At 45.5% G+C, this 12,029-nt stretch overlaps 1 protein-coding gene across 4 annotated transcripts in view; it reads right to left on the reverse strand.

Moving 5' to 3' along the window:
- Positions 1 to 12,029, reverse strand: part of osbpl1a (oxysterol binding protein-like 1A) — a 257,078-nt gene that overhangs the window by 93,997 nt on the left and 151,052 nt on the right. For all 4 annotated transcript variants that reach the window (XM_073045588.1, XM_073045581.1, XM_073045597.1 and 1 more), the window contains one exon: positions 2,701 to 2,863. In XM_073045588.1, coding sequence (XP_072901689.1) covers positions 2,701 to 2,863 — 163 coding nt within the window. The remainder of the gene's footprint in view (positions 1 to 2,700; positions 2,864 to 12,029) is intronic.

The raw sequence follows: 12,029 nt of genomic DNA on the forward strand, positions 1-12,029 counted from the left end.
GTCGAAGTTGCTTATCTGATGCTATTTGCGTGTGAGCTGCTGCAAGCTTTTCATTGCACCTGTGCAAACGCCAATAAACTTGACTTTTTGAGTTCCGTGCCCTGGCTAATGGAGGCAGTATCCTGTATACTGTTTTTTACAGCTTTACCTACATATACTGGCCACAGCCCAGTCCATCATGGGTAAAGCCCTCCTCACCACTGAGCACAAGGTGTTGTTGCAGGAAGGCAGGGATTCCCAACACCCAGTCATGCTCACCTCTCACTTCTGCCATCAAGGTGGCGGCACAGGAGCCTCAAGACTCAAACTACCAGGTTCAGGAAGAGTTACTAGCCCTCGACCAAAGGGGATAACTTCACTCAACTTCACTTGCTCCCACAAGTATGGGCTCACTTTCAAGGACTCTTCGTCTCATATTTTTGACATTCATTGCTTATTTATTTATTATTATTATTTATTTCTTGTATTTGCACTGTTTGCCCACTAGTTGAATGCCCGAGTTGGTGCAGTCTTTCATTGATTCTATTATAGTTATTATTCTAATATGGATTTATTGAATATGCCTGCAAGAAAATGAATCTCAGAGTTGTATATGGTGACAAATATGTACTTTGATAATAAATTTACTTTGAACTATGCTGCTACCTTCTGGGATCCCTGGAATTGTCTATCAAGGTCCCTCTGTTCCTCAATACTCACTAAGGTTCTACCATTCATTCTATACGATGACCTACCCTTATCAATCCTCCTGATGTGCATTATCTCGTGTTCACGAAGGATTAAGTTGCACCTGCTATCAGTTTACCCATCTTATTGTCCTCCCATATCCTCCAACTATCAACACCACCAATTTTTCCATTTCTTTTCCAAACGATTTATCATTTTACCCTGGCAAACACATGGGGATTTTTCCGACAAATATAAAGATACTTCAGACCTTAGTAACACACAAAACACTTGATGAACTCAGCAGATCAGACAGCAACAGTGGAGGGAAATGGACAGATGACATTTTAGGTGAAGACTCTTCCTTGAGACTAGAAAAAAGAGGGAGAGTTGACATAAAAAGTTGGCAAGAAGGTGGGAAGCAAGAGCTGGCAAGTGATAGGTAGGGATTCAGATGAGGGCGGGGTGATAGGCAGGTGAGGAAGGAAAGAGTGGGTACGACGCAAGAAGCTAGGAGGTGATAGGTGGAAGTGGCAAAGTGTTGAAGATGGAATTTGATAGGAGGGGACAGTGGAGCATGGAATAAAGGGAAGGAGGTGAGGAAGGGAACTGGAGAAAGGGGTGTGTGGGTGATGGGCAGGTGGAAAGGGTTGGGAAGAGGAAAGTTATTGGGGTGGTTGGGGCCATTCTTTTACTTATTACAAGGGTGACCAGAAATGAGAGTAATCAATCTTCATGCAGTCAGACTGGAAATGATGAAGGTGGAATATCTCCCCTATTTCTTTCCAGTTCTGATGAAGGGTCTCAACCTGAAACATCCACTTCCCTTCAAAGATGCCGCCCAACCCACTGAGTTCCTCCCGCAGTTTGTGTGTCACTTCAGATTTCCAGCATCTGCAAGCTCTTTCGCATCTTCACACCTCAGTACGTCTCTTGTATGCTCTCTTACTACCACCTCCCAGATCAACAGAAATTACTTTTAACCAGTTTAATTCATCATAATATCTCAACCTCACACTGCCTGATCAGATCCCTCTCAATATCTCAATATCTCGTCTCTAAAGAAAGTGACCTAATCATCTCACCTACACTCCAGACCCTCAGCTGTGGGACATTGACAATCTTTCACACCCAACATTGTTTTAATAGACACAAAAAGACGTAACTTTCTTCCCATTTATAGAGCTTGAGCATTACATCTGTACAATCACACGTCTGGTTACACATTCAGGATTCACCAGCAAATGAACAGTTACCTTACTCCTGTGGGATTTGATTTACACCATCCTTTATGTACAACTGCATAAGCTGATAGCCATTACAAGTGCAAGTGAATACTGCATTCATTGCCCAACTATCTTCTTTGTCCTCCTGACAGCAGACTGACCTACCGCAGGGTCTGGGTCCAATGGTAATTAGTAAATTGCACAAATTTGTAATGATTCAACATAAAGAAAATCACTTAAAGCCAGACTACGCAGAATTTAAAATCCTCACCAAAACTCCATACTACACTTTACATGGAGCTTAATTAGTTTAATTATTAACAGGTTCATCAGAGTGAGCCAGAAACTAGGGTTGTTTTCTCTGGAGTGGCAGATACCGAGGGGTGACCTTATTGAGGCCCATTAAATCCTGCAGGGCATAGAATGGTTGGATTTTCAACCCTTTCCTCCAGTGGAGAAATCCAAGATGGTAAGGTGGGTAATCTAAGAGGATAAGGTGGGTAATCTAAAATGGTAAGGTGGGTAATCTAAAAGGGTAAGGTGAGTAATCTAAAAGGGTAAGATGGGGTAATGTAAGATGGTAAAGTGGGGGAGAGAGATTTAAAGGAGACCTGATGGGAACCTTTTACACACAAAGGCTGATGCATATATGGAACAAACTGTCAGAGGTGGGTACTAATACTATGTTTAAGACATTTAGAGAGGAACATGGACAGGAAAGGCTGAGGCTTGTGGGACTCAGCTCCATGGTCATGAGCCTGTCTCTATGCTGTATAACTGGATGACATTAATTGCAACACTGACTCACCTGAAAGAGCATCATAGAACTCGTCATCACTCAATACACTGTGTGGCGGTGACCCTTTGACTACGGACTGCTCCAGTTCATGGTGTTCACAGGCCAGAGTCTGCAGGGCCTCAGAAAGGATCCTGTTTTTCTCTTGTTCCTGCTCCAATCTCAGATTCCGCAACTGAAGAGAAAGAAAAGCAGTTAAAGAGTGTGAAAGCGCACACAGTGGAGGTGGAAGCAGGATGAGAGGAGAGTGAGAGAGTGGGGGGGGGAGAGAGAGGGAGAGAGGGGAGAGAGAGGGGGAGGGGAGAGAGAGGGGGAGGGGAGAGAGAGGGGGAGGGGAGAGGGGGAGAGAGGGGGGAGGGAGAGGGGGAGAGAGGGGGAGGGAGGAGAGAGAGGGGCGAGAGAGGGGGGGAGAGAGAGGGGAGAGAGAGGGGAGAGAGAGGGGGAGGGGGGGAGAGAGAGGGGGACAGAGGGGGAGAGAGGGGCGAGAGAGAGAGAGGGGGAGAGAGAGGGGGAGAGAGAGGGGGGAGAGAGAGGGGGAGAGAGAGAGGGGGGGAGAGAGAGGGGGGAGAGAGGGGGGAGAGAGACAGACAGACAGAATGATAAATGTCAATACAGAAAAGAGAAGAAAAGGAGCATGAAGAGAGAACGAGTCTGTAGAGAAAAAAGTGATGAGATAGAGGGAAGAAAAGGTCACGAGAGAGGTGAAAGGTGGAGCAGAGGAAGAGAGGTAGGAAAAGAAGAGAATCAGAGACAAGAGAGCAGATTTCAGAAGAACTTTCAAAGGAGATTGCTATTCAAAGGGAAAATTACCCTGGCTATCCCAAGGGGCACTAACAGGCCAATTCTCCTGATCAGGTGAGAATGACAGATTACATGAACTGCTGTGGTGTGGCACTGTTCACCAGTCTGAAGGAGCAAGAGCTAGACAACAGCCAGCAAGAGGAGCAAGCAACAACGAGTAAAGGAAATAGAAACATTCACAGCCAAGAGATCTGTTCAACAAAGAGCGAAAATAAATCTTATCGCCTGCCTGAAATAGCACAGTCTTCAGCATCTTACTATGCCCAATCTTTAGATTAGATTAGATTCAACTATATTGTCATTGTGCCGAGTACAGACACAAAGCCAGTGAAATGCAGTCAGCATCTAACCAGAAATGCAAAGAATAGTGTTATTTACAAAATAACTGTGAATAAAAAGTAAGTGCTACAGCACACAAATATAAAAGTACTGCTTAGTGCTGCAATGTGAGGTTCAGCAGGGTCACAGCCTCAGGGAAGAAGCTCTTCCTGTGCCTGCTGGACAGGAGCAGAGGCTCCTGTAGCACCTACTGGATGGGAGGAGAGTAAAACCAAAATGATACTAAAATATCTCACAGGCTCAGTGATCTAGCCAATACAATGATAAAAACATTATAGACATATTCAGGTCAAAATAAATTTAATGCTGGCCCTCCTATAACCAACCCACTCCCCAATGAATACAAGCTGTAAACCATTCCATATACATCAGGTATTTAGAGCATTTCTGTTTTTCACACACATATGGCCTAGGTAAATATTTAAGATCAAAGGGGAGACACTCGAATAACAGAGAACCAACTATCATTGGGATGTGGCATTTCATCCTGGCAGTATGAGGTGGTACTTTTTCAGCAGTCAGACTGGGGTAGGGCATATACAGCAAATCGTAGGGCACTGAGGAATGCTGATGAACAGAGAAACTTTGAGACCATAGTTTCCTGAAAGTGGCTACAAAGGTCGATAAGGTGGTACCATGCAAATCGCCTTCAAGCTTATCGCTCTTGCCTTAAACCAATGACTTTTAGTATTTGTGGCCACTTTCTAAGCTGGGAGAAGGACGCTGGCTGTCTAGCCTATCCACTCCTCTCAAGTCTGCCCCCAGCCTCTGCATTTGAACAGAAAACAAAAGTTTGTCCAACCTTTCCTTCCAGTTAACACTGCAATTCAAATGTCCTGATGAACTTCTGCACCCTTTCCAAAGTCTCCACATCCGTCCTGTAGAGGGCTGACGAGAACTGCAACCAATACTCCAAATGTGACCCAAGCAAAGCTTTGTACAGCCGCAACGTGACCTCCTAACTTTGTTCCCGAATGAAGGCAAGTATGCCAATCTGCAGTACTTATGTTGGATCTCTAGAATTCCCCTACCTCGGGAGATTCTGGAAGTCGGATCACTGGTGCTATTTAAATGTTGATTAGGCTCTTTTTAAATACCTCCTCAATTTCTCCTCTCTCATCTTAAATCTCTCCTAACCTGATGCTAAGATTCTGACCATCCACCTTATCTGTGCCCCTCAAAAACTTATAAACCATTACAAATGCATTCTTCAATCTCAAGAATAAACAACCTTCTGCTTACATTAGCTCTGCTGGGATCAAGAAGGTTGAGACCTTCAAGGGTCTAGGTCTGAACACCATCAACAGCCTGTCCTGCTCCAATTATATAGATACTATGGCAAAGAAAATTCACCAACACCTCTGCTTGCTCAGAAGTTCAGCACATCCCCATGGACCCTCACCGATTTTCACTGAAGCACAATAGAAAGCGTTCTATCCGGATGTTTCACAGCTTGGTACGGTGACTGCTCTGCCCGAGACCACAAGAAACTGCAGGGAGTTGTGAACACAGCTCATCACAACACAGAAACCAGCCTCCCAGCCATGGACGCTGTCTACACATCTCACTACCTCAAGAGAGCAGCCAACACAATCAAAGATCCCCATCTACCCCAGACATTCTCTCTTCTCACACCTCCCATTAGGCAGGAGATACAAAAGCCTAAAAGCATGACTCAAGGACAACTCTATCCCACTGCATCTAAGACTATTGAATGGTCCCCTAGTATGATAGGGGATTCTACCTCATTATGACCTTCTATCTTATTGCCTACCTGCACTGCACTTTCTCCGCAACTGGGACACTTCATTCTGCATTCTATTGTTTTCCCTTGTACTACTTCAATACACCGTTGGAATGAAATGATCTGTGAGGATGGCATGCATAACAAAGTTATTCACTCTACCTCAGTACACATGACAATAAATAAAATCAATTTACCAAATCCAGCATATCTAACCTCTCCATATACCTACAGCCTTCCATTCCAGACAACACCTTGGTGAATGTCCTTGGACTCTTCCTCATCACATCACATCCTGCCTGCAGCAGGGTAACCAGATTTTCCATAAGGTCAATGGGCTGCAGAATAGTCATACAGAGAATCACAGAATGATACAACATGCAAACAGGCTCTTCGGCCCAACTTGTCTGTGCTGACCATGGTGTCCAACTAAGCCGGTTCACTTGCCCATATTTAGCCAATGTCCCTCTGAAACTTGTAAATACACACCACTCTCTGTACAAAGACGTCGCCCATCAGGTTCTTTGTACATCTCCGCCCTCTCACCTTCAACACACACCCTCTAGTTTTTGATTTCCTTTCCCTTGGGAAAAGATTGTGTTCCTTCACCCTATCCAAAAGGTTACCCAGATCATGAACTTGACTTATCTCCATACAGATCACGAGAACTTTTACAAAGCAGTCTCATCAATTAGTGTGTGTTTCATTGCTCTGAATCTTTGTAGAGTTGTACAGCACCGGAGAAGGGTGTGCAAAACAGAGACCAAGCCATCTCCTCGGAGGATGATAATTAACTCACTCATTTATCACTGTCCCCAAAACACCGCCTGAAGCGAAGGAGGTTCAGTCACCGTTGCAGACAAGAAAGAGGATTGCGTGGCTTGTATGGACGACACAGAAGTTCAGATGTGGTGGTGAAAAAGACCACAACTGGCTGATAACTTTGAACATGGTGTTCTGCCAATGGGCAGGTCCAATACCTGGAGTACCGTGCTCAGTTCTGGTCACCTCACTACAGGAAAGATGTGGATACTATAGAGAGAGTGCAGCGGAGATTTACAAGGATAGGTTGAGTGAACTTGGCCTTTTCTCCTTGGAGCGACAGAAGATAAGAGGTGACCGGATAGAGGTGTATAAGACAATGAAAGACATCGATCATGTGGATATCCAGAGGCTTTTTCTCAGGACTGAAATGGCTAACATGAGGGGGCACAGGTTTAAGGTGCTTGGAAGTAGGTACAGAGAGGATGTCAGGGGTAAGTTTTTTAACACAGAGTGGTGGGTGTGTGGAATGCACCGCTAGCGACGGTGTAGAGGCAGATATAATAGAGCCTTATCAGAGACTCTATTACATGGAGCTTAGAAAAATAGAGGGCTATGCAGTAGGGAAATTCTGGGAAGTTTCTAGAGTAGGTTACACAGTCGGCACAATGTTGTGGGCTGAAGGGTCTGTAATGTGCTGGAGATTTCTTTGTTCTATATCCAGGAACTAATAGGTGAGAATAGCCTTGTCTTGGTGATCACAGAGACAACTACCTCCACCAATACAGAGTGTTGCTCACGGCTAATAGTGAATGCTCAGTGCTGACATGGTTGTTGGTGCCCCCAATATTGGTTAAAATCATTAAGATAACGCCCATCACAGAACAGCACGGCAGCACAGTGGTTAGCGTAACACGTTACCGCTCCAGCAATCGAGGTTCAATTCCCACCATCTACGTTCTCCCTGGGTGATCTAGTTTCCCCCCACATTCCCGAGACACAGTGTATGGGTTAGGGCTACAAAACTGTGGTCATGCTATGTTGGTGCTGGGAGCACAGGGACACTTGTGGCCTGTACCTGAGCACATCCTCAGACTGTGTTGATTGATAATGCAAATAAATAATTTCACCGGACAAATAAAGCTAATCTTTATATACCTTTTATTGTTGAGTTGTAGAAAGCAGCCTGATGAAGGGTTTCGGCCCAAAGCGTCATCACTACCTCCTCCCATAGATGCTGCCTGGCCTGCTGAGTTCTGCCAGCATTTTGTGTTTTTATTGGGATACATCACAACTTTGTATGGCAATTGCTCTGCACATGATCACAAGAAACTCGAGTTGTGGACACAGCTCTCAGCACATCTCAGCAAATCATCCCAGCCTGATTTTTGTGCCATGGAGCCTTATCATTAACCGAGGGGTCCTTGGACCCCAGGTTAGGAACACCTACTCTAAACAGTTCCCCTCCATAGACCTATCCAAGTGCATTGTGAACATTAGGATTGCATTTACCTCTAGCAGGGTGACCAGGACCACACACTTCTCCAAATGTGACCTCACCAATATTGTGTACAACTACAATAACATCCCAACTCCAGTACTGAAAGCTCTGACTGATGGAGGCCCCTGTGCTAAACATCTCCTTTTGTACCCCGTCCTTGCACTACAGAAAGCATCCCTTCCAGATGCATCACAATGTGCTACAGCAACTGTTCTGCCCGTGATCACAAGGAGTTGTGAGTACAGCTCAGTACATCACAGGAACCAGCCTCCCCTCTATGAACTCTGTCTACACTTCTCGCTGCCTCGGTAAAGCAACCAACGTGATCAAAGACCCCACCCACTCCGGACACACTCTTTTTCCACCCCCTCCATCAGGCAAAAGATTCAAAAGACCAAGAGCACATACTACCAGGCTCAAGGACAATTTCTACCCCGCTGTTATAAAACTATTGAGTGGTATCCTTGCACAGTAAGCTGGACTCTTGATCTCAGATCTACAGTACCTAGTTATAATCTTACAGCTTATGTTGATCTGCACTCCACTTTCTCTGTAACTGCAACACTTCATTCTGTGCAACATGCAACTAAGATTCCTTCTTCTTCAGCCCCTTCGCTCCGCCATCACCTCCTGGCTTCCTACTTACTCCTCGTGCTCCACCTCCCTCATTTGGTCTCACCTATCCCCTTGTACTCCTCCCCCTCATTATTCTAGCTTTTACCCCCTTCTTTTCCATTTCTGATGAAGAGTCTCTGTCTGAAACTTTGCCTGTTTATTCCTCTCCATAGATGTTGCCTGACTTGCTGAGTTCATCCAGCATTTGTGTGTGTTGCTCAAGATTTCCAGCATCTGCCTACTCTCTTATAACTACTTTATTTTGTATTCTGTAATTGCTTTTCCCTCGTACTATCTCAGTGCACTACTGTAATGAATTGATCTGTATGCACTATAGTTTTTTCACTGTACCTCAGTACACATGACAATGATAAAGCAATTTACCTGGATCACCACTTTCAGAGAACTGTGTACTCGTATCGCTGCTCTACAACATTCTCCCGGACCTTGCCACTTATAGCATCTATTTACCAAGTACAGTTCCGGTTATTTTAGGGTGGCAGTGAGGATCCCAGAGTGGAAAAATTTTAAGTATTAATAAAGATGATTAATTGAGGAGAGTGGAATTCAGACATGCGGAAGGCAAGCATGCACAAATCTATCTAAACAAACATTCCTTTGCCGTAATTTTACACTGATCAGTAATTAAAACTTGGACAACAGTGGAAGAACCAATATCAGCAGAGGACTGCACAAATGTACACCAAAGAAAGAACATCTATATTAACACTTGTAAGCTACCAGGCAGATTCTGCAGAAAATCTGCAACAGACATCCATTGCTTCTCTCTGTACACACGCTGCCTGACCAGCTGAGCATTTCCAAAACTTCGGTCACATTTCAGATGTCCCACTAACACAGTATTTATAACCATTAATCTCCCTTCCCCACCAGTGTGAAAATTGTAACAGTGACATCTATCAATTTTTTGCTTCCGTGTCCATCGTTCAGCCAGGAGTCAAGGATCAGAGCCACACACTGCAGGAGGCTGACAGAGGAACCTGCAACACAGTCTGCACATTCATCCGTGACAGTATAGTAACAGTCAGCAAGGGAATAATGAGCTATGACCCAAAGAAAATGAATAAACAGAATAGGCATCTTGCACTGTACTGCTGCCAGAAAGCAACTAACTTCAGTGATAATAAACCTGATTCTCATACCTGAAATAAAAATAAGTAATTCTGATATTCACTCCATGGGGGAGGAGCTAAGATGGCACCAGAGGACGATTTTTTTGAGCTCATCTGCGAAACAGCTTAAATTCCTCGCTTTCATGTCTCTTTTATCCTGTTCACAGTGGCTGGAATCCTAACAGTGTCTGTGATCTACAGCTGCACTCAAACTGTGGTTCTAGACGGTAGTGAGTTCCCGCTTCCTGAGCTTGCCAATCAGCCATTTTCCATATCTCTAGGTGTGGCCTGGCAGACATGCAGCCTCGGGGCACTCGGCGTGCACCTTTGGGGCCCTTGGCGTGCAGCCTCCGGGGCACTCGGCGTGCAGCCTCCGGGCCCTCGGCGTGCAGTCTCGGGGCCCTCGGCGTGCAGCCTCCGGGGCACTCGGCGTGCAGCCTCCGGGGCACTCGGCGTGCAGCCTCGGGGCCCTCGGCGTGCAGTCTCGGGGCCCTCGGCGTGCAGCCTCCGGGGCACTCGGCGTGCAGCCTCCGGGCCCTCGGCGTGCACCTTCGGGGCCCTCGGCGTGCAGCCTCAGGCGGCCCCTGTGGACAACTTGATTCCCTGCCAGTGTTGCCAACTGGACCATCGCAGAGATGGCAACATTGCAACAGTTGGTGTGGCTGTCAGAGGCTTCTGCACTCCGACAATCTCCCTCTCCATCTTTTCTCTTTCCACGCAGAATAGTGGGTGCCTGAAATTTGTTGCCGGGGTGGTGGCACACAAGGGAATTAATCCATTAGGGGCATTTAAGAGACTCTTATATCGTACATGGATGTAATGGAGATTTATGAGCAGTGTGGAGGAAAGGGTCAGACTGAGCACGGAGTAGGTTTATAGAGGTTGGCACAACATCATGGGCTGAAGGGCAGTAGTGCGCTGTATTATGTTCTGCCTTCAAAATATTCAAAGATCTGCAGCCACCACCCCTTGAGGAACAAACTTACAAAAACTTAAAACCTTTGGAGTAAAAGGAATTTCACTTGATTCCATCCCACGTGACCAGTTATTTTAAAGAATGACATCCAGTTACAGACCTGCACAACCCTTGTGAGGGGTCTTGCTCCAACACAAAAACTATTCTACAATGAACTTAACCCCATCTAGTGGCAGAGGGGGAACTGAGCCCAGTACAGAAAGTGAATTAAATATAGGAGAACACTCCATACATAGAGTCAATTTAATGAACAGAGACCCCGAATAAAGGTTTCAGAAAATGTGACAGTGACTGCTAGCAATCTGTCAGCTTTCAACTTGCTTTTCGTAAAAATACTTGGGAGTATTTTTTCACCTTTGGTCATTTCATTATAGGAAGGATGTGGAAGCTTTAGAGAGGGTACAGAGGAGATTTACCAAGATGCTGCCTGGATTAGAGAGCATGCCTTATGAGGATAGGTTGAGTGAGGTAGGGCTTTTGTCTTTCAAGCGGAGGAGGATGAGAGGAGACTTAACGGAAATGTAGACGTGCATAAGATGAAATGGACAGTCAGTATTTTCTTCCACAAGACTCCCCCCCCCCACCACAGGTTGGCAATGGCTAATATGAGAGGGCATAATTTTAATGTGAGTGGAGGAAGGTAGGGGGGTGTCAGAAGTAGGCTGAACGCTAAGTGACTGGAACACAGTGCCGGGGTGGTGCTCGAGGCAGATGTATTGGTGACATCTAAGAGAATCTTAGGCACACGATGAGAGAAAAATGGAGGAAGGAAGGGTTAGATTGGTTTTGGAGTAGGTTGAAAGGTCGGTCATTGGCTGAAGGGCTGTACTGTTCTACGTAAAACTACTAGACAAGGAAAGGTGTGCAAGGTCATTTAAACCAGCAAGACAACTCTGGTGGCTGAAGCATTAAGGTAAGCAAGCTTTGCTGTAAACGTTTACGCACGGGACATCTTTCCAGGGGCAATGGCTGAGGCAGGAAGTGCCGACTTTGTGACGGCGACTGGGGAGAAGGGCTACAAGAAAAGAGTTTCTAAACGTGAGCATTAACTGAATGACCCATGTGGCAGTGACATCATCTATTTTAGACAGACCGTTTTCTATCTAGACAGTGGCTAGGTCAAGCACGTTATCCCAGCTAAGCACTTCTGAAACACAGCTAGCTCCGCTCTATATCAAACGCAGCAAACAATTCTCCGAGAATACGACCCCACAAACAGCACTGATCAAATACCAGCTTTCTCACTCACTTTTGGGAAAGTCACTGGTAACACACCACACTCTTCTGTGATATGGCGTCAAGGGATCTTTCACAGGGTTACCAGTGAGTGGAAGGTGCCCCAGTTTAACAAATAACAGGCTCCACACATGAGAAAAACATGTGGCCAATCTAATTCTGCAGGGCAGTTCTATGAACAAAAAAGTCTTTACTGAACTCTGCATTTGAATTATGCCTAGGATTCCAAAAGTA

This window comes from Hemitrygon akajei, chromosome 1 (assembly GCF_048418815.1).
Source record: "Hemitrygon akajei chromosome 1, sHemAka1.3, whole genome shotgun sequence".
NCBI lineage: Eukaryota > Metazoa > Chordata > Chondrichthyes > Myliobatiformes > Dasyatidae > Hemitrygon > Hemitrygon akajei.